General features: G+C 44.7%; 1 protein-coding gene across 5 annotated transcripts in view; it reads left to right on the forward strand.

Annotated features, from left to right (window-relative positions):
• The window catches only part of ADAT1 (adenosine deaminase tRNA specific 1), a 74,032-nt gene that overhangs the window by 3,521 nt on the left and 49,908 nt on the right, over window positions 1–20,603 (forward strand). For 2 of the 5 annotated variants that reach the window (XM_048816380.2, XM_048816390.2), the window contains exons 3-5: window positions 3,035–3,103; window positions 16,915–16,969; window positions 17,711–17,925. In XM_048816380.2, coding sequence (XP_048672337.1) covers window positions 3,035–3,103; window positions 16,915–16,969; window positions 17,711–17,925 — 339 coding nt within the window. The remainder of the gene's footprint in view (window positions 1–3,034; window positions 3,104–16,914; window positions 16,970–17,710; window positions 17,926–20,603) is intronic. The other 3 variants (XM_048816382.2, XM_075118530.1, XM_075118529.1) reach the window with 2 other exon arrangements.

The following is a 20,603-nucleotide window of genomic DNA, read 5'->3' on the forward strand; positions in this document are numbered from 1 at the left end:
CTCAAGTTTGGTGGTGAAGGGGAGGAGGAGATAGGGTGGGCAATATTTGGAGAGGCAGGTGGGGTTGAAGGAAGGCACTTTCAGCAGAGGTGAGTGAGATTAAAGAGGAGTGTGAGAGAGGAATGAGGGGGTGAAGGAGGTCATGAGGCAGAAGGGGGATGAATGGGGTCACTGCTGCATGTGGAAGGTTTAGAGGAGGAGAGCAAATGACAAACCTCTGTCGGTGATGATAGAAAGATTTTTGTGGTAGTTTTTTGTCAATCTTCTCTATTTGAAAGAGCAAAATTTTGCATGGAGAGGGTGGAGGAAGGAGGCTTTAAGGAAGGTGTCAGACATAGTGACTAGGCAGCTGGGATTGTGGATGTGGCCAGGTCACCACTCTCCCCTTTCTCCAAATCATTGTTAGATATATTTTAAAACTAGTCTTAATATGAATCCTTGGTGTACCTGCTGTTAGCCACTTAATCATGGGAAGTGGTTATTTATTTCTCTTTTGTTTCCTGTCTTAGACAGTTTTTGATCCATGACAGAAATGTATCGCTCTCCCCATGTTACTTATAATTTATTGGGACTTTCATTAATGACCCGTCAACGTGTTCTCCTGTATCCTCTGTTTTCTTGACACGCTCAAAGATTGAAGAGACGGTTTTCCTTTACAGAAGCTGTGCTTATTTGTCCCTATATCATCTGTTGTCAGACATCACCAGTGTGGTGCTCTGCTCTATCCAATGCTGATAACAGTCGGCTGTGTGCCTGTGTTTCCTCTGTGTGCTGCCCCGGCTCTGTGCAGATAGCTGACGCAGCAGACCCTGAGAGAACCCCCAATGACCACAGACTCCGATAAGGTACGAAGGCACCCGGCCAGGTTTATTGTCAAACGAAACAGTCTCTAGCTCCCCGGATCAGATGTCTACAGTTCTGCTAGTACATATGTGCTCCCTGACAATGGACACAGCTCAGTCAGTGGCGGGACACTCAACTGCCCCCTAGGCTGGACAGAGTCAATGCCCCAGGGATGCATTCTTCTACACAGGCACAAACAAGTTACACATTTTTCCTTACGTATTGAGGTGTAACCCCTCTACATAGTAAGGTGCCGCTTCTCACCTTGTACATGTTGGTTAGAACAAAACAACTCTATTCATCATATTACGCTTTTGCCCCTGTCTTCAGGGTGGGTCAGCCTGTTCCTTGTTATGTGTGTGGAATGTGCAAGGATCGGAGTGTTCAGGTATCTCTAGTGTCCAGTACCTTTTAGGTATGTGTATTTTTGCAACATCAGCCCTTTCCTTGCCAGCTTCTGTGAGCAGGGTCTGCCTTGGCTCACGGCTTAACTTTGCTTTATGTTAGTAAAGTCTTGACCATTACTTTAGTTCAGGACCTTAGGCCTCATACCAGGCCTCTGATATAAGGGTTTATGTTTCAGGGCCTTATCTTACTACAGTATCCTCTCTATCTTGGTGCTTCATAAGTCTCTGTAGTTAGCCACTTTACATAGTACTAAAATAAAACTTTCTGGTTTATAATTCCTAGGATCACTCTTAGTACTGGACAGAAAGACATTTGCTACTTTCCAGTCCCCTGGCATAGTAATTGATTTTTAATGAGTGCATATTTTTGGTAGTAGCTCATCCACTTCATCCTTAAGCTCCTTCTGAACTCCTGGATGTATGTGCTGCTGGTTAATTTATCAGTGTCTCCCTTGACACCGCAGTCTCCGATGGTGCCACATTTACCTTTTCTGTGATGTCCTTGTTCTCTGTAATTGCTTAATCTGGTGATCCAGTGTAACCACCAATTTTTTTGTGGGCTTCCTATTTCTGGTATACTTAAATTATGTCTTTGGCTATGTGTTCTTTCAATTCTGTCTTAATTAAAATGGAAGTTACAGAAGTGATTACATGCTGTAGTTTATGCTTTGCTTGGGCTGGATTTCCATTTTCTGATTGATGCTTGCTTTGATTTGCATAACTTCTTGAACCTTGCCAGTTAGCCATGATGGCTTAATTTTTTGTTTCCTGCTTCTTTTTTGTTTGGGGCACACATGTCTTCTTTACTGTTGCAGTTATTTAATTTAGTTACTCTGAGACTAAAGGTTTTCTTAAGTTTCCTCACTTCTGACTTTTTAGGTGAGTTAAATCCCTCTTTCTAGTTCTTGATATTCTTCCCATGATAATACTGAAGCAAAAGTGATCAGGAGATAATTTCTATAGTTACTTCCCAAACCAGCTCCTACACATTTCCTCTCCTTTGCGCACTTCAGAGTTAGCAGTTCCAAGAAGCAATCATTTAAGCTGTTGAAAAATTGCAGTTTAAGTTTTCAGAAGTGGGTAATATTTTTTGAGTGTACAACTTGATGCATCTTAGAGGTTCCCTCTTTTCAGACAGTGCTGAGCACCCACCCTTTTAAAGTGTCTCTTTGGACATCCAAAATCCCTAGTCACTTAGCAAATGTAGACCTTCTCTACCATGTGTTCTGATGTGAAACTGACCAATTAGTATGCAGTGAAATAGGCAAGACCTGAATTTCAGATGTAAAAAAACCCAAACTCACACTTTTTGACTTTCTTAATAAGAATCTAAAAAAGGATACTAACCCAATATTTTTTTTCTGAGCAGGTCTCCTTTAAAAGGGGGTAAGGGTAACCCTGTCGCTTCATACTGCCTCATCAGCATCTCCTTTGTGCTATGCATTGTATGGTGCATTCCCCTTCTGTCCTCTTCCCTGTTTGGGGGTCCCTGAGTTGGTCATCTTGTGTTGTCTGTGTATAGGACCCCATGTCAGTGCTCCCCTCTTCCCTTGCCACATGCCATGTCTTTCCCCCAACATTGGTGCTGTGCCTGGTACCTGACTTTCCTCCCCTCTGTGTGAGTCTGGTACATAGCCTTCCCCTCCAGTGGGGGTGTGTGAGAGAGAGGTGTTACTTCATCCCTCCTCTTGTACCTTGTCTCCTGTGGTGCTGTCTGATTTAAAATGATCAAATTAGGGTAATGCTTTTAGAAGTGGTTCAGCTAACTTTATTTTCTTTTTCAGTAACTAAGGAAGTTGTTGCTATGGGGACTGGAACTAAATGCATTGGCCGTGCAAGAATGAGGAAAACTGGTAAGTATTGTGTAGAAACCAAGGCAACCTATCTTGGCCTCTTCGTCACTTGTCATTGGTATGAGCTCAGCCTCAGAAAGGCAACAACGGTACAAGAGAAAGTCCCAAACCTATAGGGTTGGGTAGACAGCATTACCGGCTAGGTTTGCTGCACTGCGCTCCCACTATCCACAGCCCTTAAGAGGAACTGACAAAAGCCGTATAAATGGACATTGTCAGGTAGTGTAGGTCCCAAATGTACTGGCGTTTACAAAAACAACAAAAAAGGCAAATCTTGTTTTCTAGTCTGATTCCTTCAGAGCCTGTTGTGAAAAACACCACAGTAACCAAACTCCAGAAAAGTGAGAGAAAACCCCTCTTATTTAGCTATAATCAGCCGCTACATACTGCACTGATTTCTCTATAAGTAACTGAGAGCTGCTGTGAGAAGTTATTCATCCTGTCTCCTCCCTTAATATGCATATTTATAAGAGAGGAGGACCAAACTGCACTTGGCTGCTCCTCCTTGGAGAGTGGAGGGGCCACAGAGACTCATGTCAGGAAATAACCTGGGAAGGAGACATGGCCAAGAGCCTTTCAATACAAGGATCTTTGTCTTCCCCAGAATCTAGAGGTAGAATATAGCAAGAGAAGAGAGCAGCTCTGGCAGATCCCATGTTGGCAAAGCTGTTTCTGTGCTCTGTAGTGCATTTTGCACATAAAAACATTTTAAAGCCTTTTTTGTTTTTTGCTTTGCACTAAATGCTGTGTCTCGGATTACTTATTATGGGTGTTTCTGGGGTCAGCACCACCACAATGTAATATTAATCTGGATGGTTTCATGATTTATCTTTTAATTTTAAATAAAAACCATGTTTTAACTTTTTTTTTATTGCATTGATTGCAACCCATATGATGTCTTTAAAGATCTAAAGGATGAAATTTACCAGACATATGAGTGAAATTGAGTAGGTTTTTTCATTATCTAAGTTGAGTGCAATGAAACTTGTACAAAGAATGCCACTGGTGAAAAGTCAACTAGATGTTAAAATTAAATTTTGCTTTAATAATTTTGGGTAGCATTGGTAGCCTGACAAATCTATTAAGAGAATAGGGAAAGTTTCTTTGGTGCTATTAGCAATCTCAAAACCCTGTACGTCTAAGACAAAAAGACAGCTAGAATGTATATGCATTTTGTGATATTTTATTTTAAATGCACTTTATTAAATTATTAAACTTAAGTGCAAGAGATTAGACAAATGCATTATGCAGTATAAAGAAAAGGAATACTTGTGGCACCTTAGAGACTAACCAATTTATTTGAGCATAAGCTTTCGTGAGCTACAGCTCACTTCATTGGATGAATGATGCATGTTGCATCTGATAAAGTGAGCTGTGGCTCACGAAAGCTCATGCTCAAATAAATTGGTTAGTCTCTAAGGTGCCACAAGTACTCCTTTTCTTTTTGCGAATACAGACTAACATGGCTGTTACTCTGAAACCTGTCATTATACAGTACAGTGATGAAAGTGCATATGATTGCATTAAAATGTAAAGAAAGCAAGGATATGTGCTTTAAAGTGCATTGCATAGATATGTGATTGGCAAGAAGGACATTTCTGAGAAGCTAACTGATTTCTTTGCATCAGTCTTCACCATCAAAAAGGAGATTCATATCCCACATCTGCTGTTTCCTGGTAACAAAGAGGAGGTAGTCTCAGATCCTGATGACAGGAGAAGAGATACTAGAGCAAATCAATAATATTAAATGCAGTAAGTCACCAGCCCAGATGGTCCATCAAGTTCTGAAGAAGCTCAAATATGAAGTGTCTGAATTGCTCACAAAAATATGCAATCTTTCACTAAAAACAGCTACTGTTCAAGAGACTTAGGGGGTAGCAAATGTTGTAGTCCTTTTGAAAAGGCTCTAGGGCAGGGGTTTTCAACCTTTTTCTTTCCGAGGCCCCCCCCTCAACGTGCTATAAAATTTCAGGGCCCACCAAGGGAGGTGGGGGACTTGGGGCTCTGGGCCAGGGGTGGCCCTTGGGCATAGGCATAGTTTGACTTCTATTTGGGGGGGGTGGCAGGGCTTGGGCAAGCTCTGCACAGTGGGGTCCAGGAAGGCAGTGCCACCTCTACCCCGTGACTCACCTCAGCAGGCCACCCAGCCTGTCTGGGTTGTGTGTGGTGGGGGTTCAGCTCAAAAAGTTTGAAAATCACTCAGGGGACAGGGAGGGGGTAGCTAAGCGCTGTGTGCAGGCAGGGGGGTAGCTCAGGGTGCAGGCAGGGGGTAGCGAGGGGCTGTGTGTGGTGTGGGGTAGTTAGGGGCTGTGTGCCAGGAGGGCTCCCCTGTGGTCATTGCTCCCCAAGGGTTCTGCTGGCCACAGAGCGGGGTCCCCCTCTGTGGGGCGGCTCTTACCAGCTGCATGAGCTGAGGAGCAGCAGCAACTTAGGCACCAGCAACAGATGGGGGAACCTGCTTCATGGCACTAGCCAGAGCAGTAACTGCTTGACTCCAACTTCTGCCTCTGACCTGGCCAGGGGGTTGGGCATTGGGGGGAGGGGGGGTAGGAAGAGGGACGTATGTGGAGCTGCTCCTGGGACTGCCCCACTCTGGCACTGCGGTCGGGGGTGGTGGCATCCAGTGCTCAGGGTTTTAGCTGTGGGGTCCCATGGTCCCTGAAATGGCTCACAGACCCCCTCGGTTGAGAACCACTGCTTTAGGGGGTAATTTGGGGCAATATAGACCAATTAACTTTATAGCTATACCTGGCAAATTAGTTCTGTTTTTAAATTTTTGATTCAACCAATAAAACACCTGGAAGATAATGATACAATAGGGTCTAACCAGCATGGAATCTGCAGAGGAAAATCATCTAATTAATCTCTGAGAATTTCTTCAACATGTCAATAAAGTAATGGATAAAAGAGAAATGTTTGGCCTAATTTATTTAGCCTTTCAAAATGGTCCCTCACTAGAGGTTATTAAAGCAGCTAAGTAGTCTTGGTGTGAGAGGTAAAGTATTGTCTTGGATCAAAAACTGTCTAGGAGACAGAAAGGAAAAAGGACTAAATGGTCAGTTTTTGTCATTGGAAAAGGTTAACAGTGGGGCCTCAAGATTCTATACTAGGTGCTGTGTTTAATATTAAATTATCTCAAAACTAGGTGAGTACTGAGGTAACACTGTAGACTGCTTAGAGACCTCAGCATCAAAAAAGCAAACAAGGTTTGGATGCATGAGGAATGGCATGGAGAATACCAAAAATAGTATTTCTTTGTATAAATCAGTGATGCAACCCGTGCAGTACTGCGTCCCCACTCCCATCTCAAAAGCAATATTTCAGAATGGGAGGGGTTTCAGAGAAGAGAAAGTATGATGAAGGCCCTGGAAAAGTCACATGAAGAGAGATTGAAAAGATTGGGATTGTTGACTTTAGAGAGGAGATGATTAAGAGGGGACATAAGAACAAATGGACATTCAATGAAATCAAAAGATGGAAAATTAATAACTCATAAAAGGAAGCACTTTCACACAAACGTGCAATTACACTGTGGAAGTCAGTGCTGCAAGGAGTCATTTGAAGTCAAGAACTTTAGGTTTAAAAAGGGATTGGACATCTATATGGATATCAAGACCTATCCAGAGGTCGTATTCTAAAATTAATTATGCCTAATTTTGGAAGGATTATTCAGCCTTGTGGTTTAGGCTTTAAGTCAATCTCTAACTGGTAAAGACCAGGATGAGATCTATGTGGGGGAGAGATTACCCATATTTGTCTACTGCAGGGCTCTTACACCTTCATTTAAAACAGCTGGTTCTGGTCACAGAAAGAGAGAATACTGGACTAGATAGATTTTGGTGTCTGGTCCACTATGGAAATTTCCATGTTCCTAATACATGGTTAAAATCTTTTAAAGAATTTATTCTGAAGCAGGAAATTAATTATACTCAGCTATAGATATTTCACTGTAACATTTGTAGTAACTCAAAATTTATTTCTGTACATTAATATTTCCATCAGTTTTCTGTTCCTAGAAATGGGTGGAGGCTTTCTGATGGTCTAAAGCGGGGATCTCAAACTCAAATCACCACGAGAGCCACATGAGGACTAGTACATTGGCCCGAGGGCTGCATAACTGAAACCTTTTCATACAAGGATACAAAAGTGTAGTCAAAAATGACAAAAATGAAGAGTAATATAGTATGCTATTAAAAGTCAATGTATTAACTTTAAAAGTTTGAAGAGGGGTTTTAATAAAATATAAACACCTGTAACTATTCCTTAGGTGGTCAGTAACACTGATGTCTATCAACATAGCTGTACTAGCAGGAACTTTTAAAAGTAACTATTCATACAAAATACGTTGCCACTTTTAACAAACATTCTTCCCAACCACTCACAGCAAAGAATCCTACATGCTGAACTTTATACCTCAGACTGCTCGTCTAGTCCATAAGGCTGTGCCCCAACTCTTCCCCCTCCCTGGCCCTATTCCAATGCCTTATAGAATCATAGAATATCAGGGTTGGAAGGGACCTCAGGAGGTCATCTAGTCCAACCCCCTGCTCAAAAGCAGGACCCATCCCCAATTAAATCATCCTTCTCCAAATCCCCGGTCTGGCCCCATCTCTTTCCCGCCTCTTCCCCTGAGCGTACCACATCCCTGCTCCTCCCTCCTGGAAAGTCCTAAGTGCCAAAGTCCTAAGTCCCAAACAGCTGTGGAGTCAGTGCCTATGGTGGGCCGGGGCCGTGTATCTAAAACCTTTGGCTAAACCTTTGTGATTGAATTTTTGTCGACAGGAGTCATCATCCTCTGAATCAGACACACACAGTTCCTCCTGCACCAATTTATCAGAAGAAATTTTGCTTGTAACAGGCAAAACACATTCAAATTTAGTAAATATTTCAGTTCTCTTCAGTAAATATATCCCAGATCTATTAGCAGCCTTTAGTATATTAACAAGGGCTCATTATCAGATTTCAAAACATCACCAATTTTCATAATCAGACCTATCGACACTGAATGTTACCTTCTCTAACATTAATAGAGGAACATTCTACCTTCTATTTAGGTTGCTAATAGATGATCCAACCAGCCTCTGCTGTTTTTAAAACCATCCTGAAGCATTAGCTCTGAGAAATCCTTTGCTTTTGTCTGGAATGCTGTGTTTCTTAGGGTACGTCTACAGTACGAAATTATTTTGAAATTATTCTATTTGAATTTTCAGAAGCAATTTTATACATTCGGTCTTCTGCGTCCCCACTAAAGCGTGTGAATTCGGTGGAGTGCATCCACAGTACCGAGGCTAGCATTGAATGTCGGAACGGTGCACTGTGGGTAGCTATGCCACAGTTCCCGCAGTCCATGCCACCCATTGGAATTCTGGGTTAAGCTCCCAGTGCATGATGGGGCAAAAACATTCTTACAGGTGTTTCTGGGTGTGTGTTGTCAGTCGCTCCTCCCTTCGTGAAAGCTATGTCAGACAATCGTTTCATGCTTTTTTGGCTTGCAGACGCCATATTGATTTCAGCAGACGGTGCACCACTGCTCTCCTGCTACTATGAATCTACCTCGCATTTTCTCTTGTCTTCCTATGTAATCTCTGGTATCTACTCTTTCTCTTCCTCGTTGAATGTTTCCGTTGCCAACTCTGCTCGGCCGTCATGAACCGAGCAGCACAACTTCCACTGCCAACTCTGCTCTCCTGCTCTTGCCAAGCTACTGAGCTTCTCCATGTTGTCTGTCCTGGTCTCCCGCCTCCGTGAAAGCTACAGAAGACAACCGTTTCCCGCCTTTTTCTGGCTATCGTGAACCAAACAGCACCTCTTCCGCTGCCACTCTGCTCTCCTACATTTCGTGCCTTTTTTCCAGAATTATCCGTGCAGGCGCCATAGCCATGGAGCCCACTCAGATCTCCGCTGCAGTTTTGACCATTGTAAATACCTCGCGCGTTATCCAGCAATGTGCAGTACCTGCAAAACCGGGCAATGAAGCGACAACAGCGCGATTACTATACTGATGAGGACATGGACACAGACGTTCTTAAAAGCACAGCATGTGGTGATTGGGAGATCATGGTGGTGTTGGGCCAGCTTCATGCTGTGGAACATTGATTCTGGGCCCAGGAAACAAGCACAGATTGGTGGGACCGCATAGTGTTGCAGGTATGGGATGATTCCCAGTGGCTGCGAAACTTTCGTATGCGTAGGGCCACTTTCATGGAACTTTGTGACGTGTTGTCCCCTGCCCTGAAGCGCAAAGACACCAAAATGAGAGCAGCCCTCACTGTTGAGAAGCGAGTGGCCATAGCTCTGTGGAAGCTTGCAACGCCCAACAGCTACTCCTGTGCTGCAAGTAGCCAACACAATCATTGACCAGCTGCTATCAAGGGTAGTGACTTTGGGAAATGTGCAGACCATTGTGGATGGCTTTAATGCGTTGGGGTTCCCTAACCGTGGAGGGTCAATAGATGGAACGCATATCCCTATCTTGACCCTGGAACACCGGGGCGGCCAGTACATAAACCGCAAGGGGTACTTTTCCATGGTGCTGCAAGCACTGGTGGATCACAAGGGACGTTTCACTGACATAGAATCATAGAATATAAGGGTTGGAAGGGACCCCAGAAGGTCATCTAGTCCAACCCCCTGCTCATCACTGTGGGATGGCTGGGAAAGGTGCATGCTGCTCGCATCTTCAGGAATCCTGGTCTGTTTGAACAGCTGCAGGAAGGGACTTACTTCCCAGACCAGAAAATTACTGTTGGGGATGTTGAAATGTCTATAGTTCTCCTCGGGGACCGAGCCTACTCCTTAATGCCATGGCTCATGAAGCCGTACACAGGCACCCTGGACAGTAGTAAGGAGCAGTTCAACTACAGGCTGAGCAAGTACAGAATGGTTGTAGAATGTGCTTTGGATGTTTGAAAGTGCGCTGGCGCAGTTTACTGACAACCAATATTCCAATTGTAATTGCTGCTTGTTGTGTGCTCCACAATATCTGTGAGAGTAAGGGGGAGACATTTATGGCGGGATGGAGGTTGAGGCAGCTCGCCTGGCTGCCAGTTTCGCACAGCCAGACAACAGGACGATTAGAAGAGCGCAGCAGGGTGTGCTGCACATCAGAAAGGCTTTGAAAGCCAGTTTCATGACTGGTTAGGGTACGGTGTGACAGTTTGTTTCTCTTAAAGTTACCCGCCTCCTATATATATATATGAAAGGAAATAAAGTCGCAATTGTTTAAAAACCGTTCTTTATTATTTGTTGCACAAAACATTGAGAGAAATCAGAAGCTGGGGGGGTGGGGGTGTTGGGTTAGGGGGTGGAGGAGGAGGAGGAGGGAAGGACAACTCCAGAAACCAAATCAAAATTTCTGATATGCCAGTTTTCTGCTGCTTGTGCAATCCTCTGGGGTTGACTGTGTGGGTCCCCGTAGCCTCCCGCTCCCTCCCATGTTCTTGGGTGTCTGAGTGAGGAGGCTATGGAACTTGGGGAGGAGGGAGGGCTGTTATACAGGGGTTGCAGCGGCAGTCTGTGGTCTTGCTGCCTTTCCCACATTAGATCCACCATACAGTGGAGCATGTCAGTTTGCTCCACCATGAGGTTGACCATCGCATCCTGCCTGCTCTCATCGCGCGTGTCCCTCCTCTCTTCGTATTCATGTAACGCTTTTCGCGACTCCGCAATTGTTTGCCTCCACGCATTCAGCTGGGCCCTATCAGTGCGGGAGGAACATGTCGTCTGAGTTCATTTTTTCCGCTTTCTAATCTGGACCAGCCTCTGGGACGGAGTAGATAGGGGCCCTGTTGAAACATTTGCACCTTTGGGAGGAGAAAAAGGGAGGGTAGTATTTTAAAAGATACATTTTAGAGAACAAAGGGGACACTCTCTTTCTCAGTGAAACAGGCAATTCATAGTACACAGCCACATGTTCTTTCTGTACAAGGTCGTATTTTGCCTCTTATACTGAAGTGCCTGCCGCTTTGGTGTGAGTAAGCCATCACATGCAACCAGGCAACAGAATTCAGCTTGCAGGCAGCCATGGTAAGCCCTAGGGGCACACGGGGTTCTGCTTCTTCTGCATTCATTTCAATGCTTTCAAACTGCCGGGCCCCCTTTCCCATAGCAAGCAATGCCTGGTGGGTTTGCCATATAAAAAGAGGGTTTGCGGGCTCTCTGGGATGATTGCTTCACACAACACCCTCCCCCGCCCCCCTCGCTCCCCACCCACCGCATGGCTCTGATGAGGCACTGAGCAGGGATGAGACCTTTAAACTAAACGCTGGGAACAGCCCAGCGTGGCTGGGTTTCCCCCCCATCCTCCACCGCATGGCTCCGATCAAGCTCTCACTCACCAGAAGTGCCTTCTCCAGGGTCATGGTCCAGGAGCATGCCTTGGGAGTGGGGGAAGGCTATTGGCTCCAGCATTAAGAATAGTTCCTGGCTAGGGGGGAAAACGGATTCCCCACTTCCCGTCTGTGCACTGTCCTCCTCCTCTTCATCCTCCAAAAACTCATCCGCCTCGCTCCGTGCTACTCCCCCCTTGCAGGTGTCCACGGACAGTGGTGGGGTAGTGGTGGCGTCACCCCCCATAACTGCATGCAACTCATGTTAGAAGCGGCATATATGGGGCTGTGACCAAGAGCGCCCGTTCGCCTCCCTGGCTTTTTGGTACGCTTGCCTGAGCTCCTTGATTTTTGTACAATACTGCTCTGTGTCCCTGGAGTAGTCTCTTTCCGTCATGGCCCTGGAGACTTTAGCGTACATATTTGCGTTCCTTTTTTTGGAACGTAGTTCTTCCATAACAGATTAGTCTCCCCAACATGCGATGAGATCCAGTACCTCCCATTTGGATCATGCTGGAGCTCGTCTGCGAATCTGGGACTGTGTGGTCGCCTGTGATGGTGGACTCTGCGTGGTCGCCTGTGATGGTGGACTGTGCTGATGGTGACCAAACAGGAAATTCAAAAGTTCCCGGGGCTTTTACTGTCTACCTGGCTAGTGTATCGGAGTTGAGAGTGTTGTCCAGAGCAGTCACAAGGGAGCATTCTGGGATAGCTCCCGGAGGCCAGTAACGTCGAATTGCGTCCACAGTACCTGTCACCCGGAACTGCGATCTCAATTTTAGCGCTACTCCACTTGCCAAGGTGGAGTACAGAAATCGAATTAAAGAGCCCTTTAAATTGAAAAAACTGGTTTGGTTGTGTGGACTGAATCAGTTTTATTTCAAAGTAACTCGGCTAATTCTGAAATAACTGTGTACTGTAGACCAGGCCTTAGTGTCTTACCCATGGCCTGAGGGTTTTTTTTTGTTTTTTTGTTTTTTTAAAGAAGGGCAGTTAAGGATGTGACACACTCTGTATATAGGTTTCAGAGTAGCAGCCATGTTAGTCTGTATTCACAAAAAGAAAAGGAATACTTGTGGCACCTTAGAGACTAACAAATTTATTTGAGCATAAGCTTTTGTGAGCTACAGCTCACTTCATCAGATGCATTCAGTGGAAAATACAGTAAGGAGATTTATATACATAAAGAACATGAAACAATGGGTGTTACCATACACATTGTAAGGAGAGTGATCACTTAAGATGGAATTTAGCTGTATCTATCAACTTCATGAAAAAACTCGTACAGATACAGACAGACATCTTTCTTTCCAAATGCAAACGGATGGACATCATACCAAAAGGACTGAAGGTAAAAAATCCATTACAATATACATACCACACAGACTATGCTGACAGCTTGTGCCACACACACTCAAAGAAACTGCAGAACCACCTGATCAACATCCTCTACAGCAAACAGGGAAAGATTAAGAATGAGCTGTCAAAACTGGATACTCTTATAAAAAACCAACCTTCCACACAAACTTCCTTGTGGCTGGACTTTACAAAAACTAGACAAGCCATTTACAACACACACTTTGCTTCTCTACAAAAGAAAAAGGACACTAAACTACTACATGCCACAAGGGGCCACAACAGTGGTTCCCTTAACCCACCCAGCAATATTGTTAATCTATCCAACTATACTCTTAGCCCAGCAGAAGAATCTGTCCTATCTCGGAACCTCAACTTCTGCCCGTCCACCCCCACGGACATGATACAGTTCTGTAATGACCTAGAATCCTATTTTTGACGTCTCTGACTCAAGGAATATTTCCACACGCCTCTGAACAACATTCTAACCCACAGAGACCTTCCTACCAAGACTACAAAAAGAAGGATTCTGGGTGGACTCCTCCTGAAGGTCGAAACAACAGACTGGACTTCTACATAGAGTGCTTCCGCCGACGTGCACAGGCTGAAATTGTGGAAAAGCAGCATTACTTACCCCATAACCTCAGTCGTGCAGAATACAATGCCATCCACAGCCTCAGAAACAACTCTGACATCATAATCAAAAAGGCTGACAAAGGAGGTGCTGTCGTCATCATGAATAGGTCAGAATATGAACAAGAGGCTGCTCGGCAGCTCTCCAACCCCACTTTCTACAAGCCATTACCCTCTGATCCCACTGAGGGTTACTAAAAAAAACTACAGCATTTGCTCAAGAAACTCCCTGAAAAAGCACAAGATCAAATCTGCACAGGCATACCCCTGGAATCCCGACCTGGGGTATTCTATCTGCTACCCAAGATCCATAAACCTGGAAATCCTGGGCACCCCATCATCTCAGGCATTGGCACCCTGACAGCAGGATTGTCTGGCTATGTAGATTCACTCCTCAGGCCCTACGCTACCAGCACTCCCAGCTACCTTCGAGACACCACTGACTTCCTGAGGAAACTACAGTCCATCGGTGATCTTCCTGATAACACCATCCCGGCCACTATGGATGTAGAAGCCCTCTACGCCAACATTCCACACAAAGATGGACTACAAGGCATCAGGAACCGTATCCCTGATAATGTCACGGCAAACCTGGTGGCTGAACTTTGTGACTTTGTCCTCACCCATAACTATTTCACATTTGGGGACAATGTATACCTTCAAATCAGCAGCTCTGCTGTGGGTACCCGCATGGCCCCACAGAATGCCAACATTTTTATGGCTGATTTAGAACAACGCTTCCTCAGCTCTCGTCCCCTAATGCCCCTACTCTACTTCTGCTACATTGATGACATCTTCATCATCTGGACCCATGGAAAAGAAGCCCTTGAGGAATTCCACCATGATTTCAACAATTTCCATCCCACTAGCCGTCACCTTCAGCCCCCAACTAAAACCTCTCCAACGCATCATCAAGGATCTACAACCTATCCTGAAGGATGACCCATCACTCTCACAGATTTTGGGAGACAGGTCAGTCCTTGCTTACAGACAGCCCCCCAACCTGAAGCAAATACTCACCAGCAACCACACAACAGAACCACTAACCCAGGAACCTATCCTTGCAACAAAGCCCGTCGCCAACTGTGTCCACATATCTATTCAGGGGACACCATGATAGGGCCTAATCACATCAGCCACACAATCAGAGGCTCGTTCACCTGCACATCTACCAATGTGATATATGCCATCATGTGTCAGCAATGTCCCTCTGCCATGTACATTGGTCAAACTGGACAGTCTCTATGTAAAAGAATAAATGGACACAAATCAGATGTCAAGAATTATAACATTCAAAAACCACTTGGAGAACATTTCAATCTCTCTGTTCACTCGATTACAGACCTAAAAGTGGCAAGACTTCAACAAAAAACTTCAGAAACAGACTCCAAGGAGAGACTGCTGAATTGGAATTAATTTGCAAACTGGATACAATTAACTTAAGCTTGAATAGAGACTGGGAGTGGGTGGGTCATTACACAAAGTAAAACTATTCCCCCATGTTTATTCCCCCCCCCCCACCTCCCACTGTTCCTCAGACGTCCTTGTCAACTGCTGGAAATGGCCCACCTTGATTATCACTACAAAAGGTCTGTCGTCTCCTCCCTCTCTCCTGCTGGTAACAGCTCACCTTAAGTGATCACTCTGGTTACAGTGTGTATGGTAACACCCATTGTTTCATGTTCTCTATGTATATAAATCTCCCCACTATATTTTTCCACTGAATGCATCCGATGAAGTGAGCTGTAGCTCACGCTCAAATAAATTTGTTAGTCTCTAAGGTGCCACAAGTACTCCTTTTCTTTTTACTCTATATATAGAGTGTGAATATAATGTAACTAAAATATGTTTCATGCAAAAGGTCTCTTGTAAGGTATCATTACAAAGCTCATAATCTTCTGAGTGGTCATCCTATCTGTATAAATATATCACTCTTGTATCTGAAACTAGAAATATGAAATATAACTCTGAGGGCGTATTGTAGTTATGCAAAGTGTGGGCCATTAATGGTGGTTTGGAATCTTGATGGCTCCCATCAACCAGGACAATTGACTGGATGGCTATGTTTGCAGGCGGGCCTTCCTGTGAGTCAGGCTGGAAGGAATGAAGGCTTGGGTTCTCACAGGACATGTGATCATGTCACCTGAACTGGAATCTATCTTTAACCTGGTGCTTTTCCACTGAGAAGGATGGGTGGGAACCCAGAGGGACAAAGGAGTCCCTCCTTATGCAAAAGATATATAAGTGGGTGAACAGAACAAGGGAGGAAGCCATCATGAGTAATCCCCTAGCTACCACCTGAGCTGGAACAAGGGCTGTACCAGGGGAAAGGATTGTGCCCAGACTAGGAAGGTGTTCAGCTTCAGTCTGTGAAAGAAACTTTTATTGAAACATCTCTAAGGGTGAGATTTTATCTGTATTCAGTTTTTATTACTGTACTAGACTTAGATTGGCGTATTTTATTTTATTTTGCTTGGTAATTCACTTTGTTCCGTCTCTTACTACTTGGAACCACTTAAATCCTACTTCCTGTATTTAATAAAATCACTTTTTACTTGTTAATTAACCCAGAGTATGTATTAATACTTGGCTGGGGGGGCAAACAGCTGTGCATATCTCTCTTTCAGTGTTATAGCGGGTGAACAATTTATGAGTTTACCCTGTATAAGCGTTATACATGGTAAAACCAATTTATTTAGGGTTTGGACCCCATTGAGAATTGGGTATCTGAGTGTTAGACAGGCACGCTTTTGTAAGCTGCTTTCAGTTAAGCCTACAGCTGTTGGGGGATGTGGTTCAGACTTCGGTCTGGGTTTGAAGCAGGCTAGCAGGTCTGGCTCAAACCAGGCAGGGCACTGAAGTCCTAAGCTGTCTGGGCAGGAAAGCAGGGGCAGAAGTAGTCTTGGCACATTAGGTGGCAGCTCCCAGGAGGTTTCTGCGATTCAACCCAGCACAAAGGAGATTAATGAACATACAGCTGTGCAATGCTAAATGCTTTGGGAAGTTCATTTCCAGTGGGCCCACGTCCAGTGTGGTGAATAAATTATTTTTTTCCAGTGTGCACACCCATATACTCCCCATCACTGTTATACATGCCTGCTCTGAATGCTGTGGAATGAGATCATTAGAGGTCTCCCATTCAAGTACTGTCCCAGCCCTGCTTACCTTATAGGATCTGACTGGATCATAGCCCAAAGAGGTATGGCTTTAGGTGATGGTCCTCTGGGTTGGTAGTGGGCTGCAAGAGTCACTGCATCATGGTGCAAGAGTATGACAGTAAGCATTTATGGTAAATGAGTTGTTTAAATATCTTAGGATAGCCTAGTTCAGACAACTGTACTAATACTAGTTTCAGACCCACGAAATGCTGGGGCAGCCGGCAGAGTGCACACGTCTGCCTCATTAGATGGTGCTCTACTTGTTGCATGTGACTTTTTCCTTCTGTCTGGTCTGCAGTAATGTTGAATTATTTAATTTTTTTGGATGCTGCTGCAGGGGATATTCTCAACGACAGTCATGCTGAAGTCGTTGCCAAGAGGAGTTTCCAGAGGTGAGACATTAAGCCCCTTGTGGTGTTATCTGTTCAGTGGTCGGTTTGGTCATATCCCCTTTCTTCAGGGTGTTTACGCTATTATAATGTAAATGCATGTGTCCTTCACCTGTAACATTTGGAACACCGCCCCTTTCCCCTCTCCAATGAGCTAAGCTGTGCAAGAAGAGAATGGGAGCGGCTAGCACCTGCCATGTTCCTTCCACAGGCAATATGTATCTGTCCTGTGCACGGGTCTGTTTTTTTTCCCTTTCTCTCCTGTCCTACACACCCAGGCTTCTTCCTGCCCCTTTGTATACAGGCTTTGCAAAAATAACTCTTCTCATGGGGCTGAATCCAGGTCCTCTGGGCTCACTATGAAGCTTCTGATCAGACAGCAGGTGTCCTTGTGGAGTCTTTTGGATCATATTTGCCTATAGAAGGCTAACCAGCCATTTGACTCACTGTAGTGCACTTCAGTATCAACTGGCTAGAGGTTTGTGGGTAGAGTCCTGCAAATCTGTAGATATCGCGAACCATTTTTTGTGGATTGTGGATGGATGCAGATCCAAATTTTATATATTTAAAGCCCCGCAATCTACGGATATCCACAGATCGCTTAGGTGGATCATGGATTGGATGCAGATACAAATTTTGTATTAATGCAGGGCTCAATTTGTGGGCCTTAATTTAATTATCTTTACTTCTTCCTCTGTCCTAAGATAAGTGAGTGATTCTCAGTAACCCTTTCTTGCCCTCTAGGTATCTCCTCCACCAGCTGTGGCTGGCAGCCTCACACCAGCAGGGCAGCATCTTCAGCCCAGGGACTGAGAGTGGGAAATGGAAACTCAAACCACATATCACCTTTATTTTTTTCTGCAGCCATACCCCCTGTAAGTACATAAGAGCCAATCCCTCGCCCTCTCATCCCTGCCTGATGCATCTGAGCCAGCTACCCCAACCATGGCTGAGAGAGGGTGAGCCAGCCTCCATTAATATCAGTAACATATGCAGTGGATCAGCATTGGCTTGGCAAATTGGTGCGCTGCACTTTCTACCCTATTGGGTATATTGATGTGGGAAGGGAGCATATGTGTAAGCCAGTACCCTGTTCAATACATACAAGTGCTTCAGTGCTCTCCTGATTAGATAGAGATATGGGCCACCATTTTCTTGCCCCAAAACTAGCATCTGCCAGTGATCCTGTCATACGAAGCCTGTCATTTTTCCTGGTTGCTTTGCTTTACCTGCCTACTCACCTCTCATAGGGAGCCCAAGTACGTTTATTATATTCTGTTGGCTAAAGATAATTATTTTATTCCCCAATCCCCAAAAAATCCAATAAATTAGTAGGATTTTTTAATAAAATGAAATCCAAAACCCATGCTGTATGACTCGCTTCACAGCAGATTTATTCCCCCGACATAAAAAGATGCAGTGTCCGAAATCCAAAACCCATGCTGTATGACTCGCTTCACAGCAGATTTATTCCCCCGACATAAAAAGATGCAGTGTCCAAAATGACAGTGTTGCAATTCTATCAGTGAAACCCAAGAACATGAGTCCCCAACCTACTAAGTAGTTAGGCCTATTGATGTTTCATATGTGCCCTTAGATACAGATGCACTTTTGTCCCAGGTTTGCTTTTTCAACACTGATCCTACTACAAAGGTTTTGCTAAAACATTCCAAATACGCTGAAACATGCTTGACTGAGAATGAACTGGCATAGTCAGAGTGCAGGCCTTCTAAAAAGTAGCAAACTGTGAATTTACATCAGTGATTTTCCACCAATTTGGTACAACAAACTGATACAATCTTCTTCACTAACATAGATTTGGGACAGGAATCCGGATCTTCAAATGTAAGTGTGGAAAGAGAAGGAAGGATACTCAGGGTCACTGTTGTCCTCTAAGCTGTGCGCGTATGCACACAGATCCTAAACCCCATGCACACGGCAAAACACCATGCACACAAAAATTTGCACAGAACCAAAACAATTTGCACAGATGAATTTTTTTGCGCACACGGCCTGTCAAAAATTAGAGGGAACATTCCTCAGGGTTATGTTCTGTCGGCTATGTATCAGCCCCTTTCTGTTCTAGGTGTGACCCGGAGTACCTGTGGTAGCCCTCGCTGAAAATGCCAAGATCAGGGTAGACTGCAAAAAGGAGAACAGATTGTCCCAAAACTGGTGGTTAACATTGAAATTAGACTCACCAACCAGTCACAAACTGTGCTCCTGTTTTCCCCCACACTGGCTATCAAGAAGCTAAAAAGAAACCACACAACTCCCTTTATTGCATTCCAGTTCTCTGGCTCCCAATAACTTAGGTCCAGGACAGTGAGAAGTTATTTAAAAACTCTGTTTACTATACAAAATGTTCTTAAAATCATAGAATATCAGGGTTGGAAGGGACCTCAGGAGGTCATCTAGTCCAACCCCCTGCTCAAAGCAGGACCAATCCCCAACTAAATCATCCCAGCCAGGACTTTGTCAAGCCTGACCTTAAAAATATCTAAGGAAGGAGATTCCACAACCTCCCTAGGTAACTCATTCCAGTGTTTCACCACCCTCCGAGTGAAAAAGTTTTTCCTAATATCCAACCTAAACCTCCCCCACTGCAACTTGAGACCATTACTCCTTGTTCTGTCATCCGCTACCACTGAGAACAGTCTAGATCCATCCTCTTTGGAACCCCCTTTCAGGTAGTTGAAAGCAGCTATCAAATCCGCCCTCATTCTTGTCTTCCACAGACTAAACAATCCCAGTTCCCTCAGCCTCTCCTCATAAGTTATGTGTTCCAGACCCCTAATCATTTTTGTTGCCCTCCGCTGGACTCTTTCCAATTTTTCCACATCCTTCTTGTAGTGTGTGGCCCAAAACTGGACACAGTACTCCAGATGAGGCCTCACCAATGTCGAATAGAGGGGAACGGTCACGTCCCTCGATCTGCTGGCAATGCCCCTACATATACATCCCAAAATGCCATTGGCCTTCTTGGCAACAAGGGCACACTGTTGACTCATATCCAGCTTCTCGTCCACTGTCACCCCTAGGTCCTTTTCCGCAGAACTGCTGCCTAGCCATTCGGTCCCTAGTCTGTAGCTGTGCATTGGGTTCTTCCGTCCTAAGTGCAGGACCCTGCACTTATCCTTATTGAACCTCATCAGATTTCTTTTGGCCCAATCCTCCAATTTCTCTAGGTCCCTCTGTATCCTATCCCTGCCCTCCAGCGTATCTACCACTCCTCCCAGTTTAATATCATCCGCAAATTTGCTGAGAGTGCAATCCACACCATCCTCCAGATCATTTATGAAGATATTGAACAAAACCGGCCCCAGACCGACCCCTGGGGCACTCCACTTGACACCGGCTGCCAACTAGACATGGAGCCATTGATCACTACCCGTTGAACCCGACAATCTAGCCAACTTTCTACCCACCTTATAGTGCATTCATCCAGCCCATACTTCCTTAACTTGCTGACAAGAATACTGTGGGAGACCGTGTCAAAAGCTTTGCTAAAGTCAAGAAACAATACATCCACTGCTTTCCCTTCATCCACAGAACCAGTAATCTCATCATAGAAGGCAATTAGATTAGTCAGGCTTGACCTTCCCTTGGTGAATCCATGATGACTGTTCCTGATCAC

The sequence above is a fragment of the Caretta caretta genome, chromosome 12, assembly GCF_965140235.1.
Source record: "Caretta caretta isolate rCarCar2 chromosome 12, rCarCar1.hap1, whole genome shotgun sequence".
Taxonomy (NCBI): Eukaryota; Metazoa; Chordata; order Testudines; family Cheloniidae; genus Caretta; species Caretta caretta.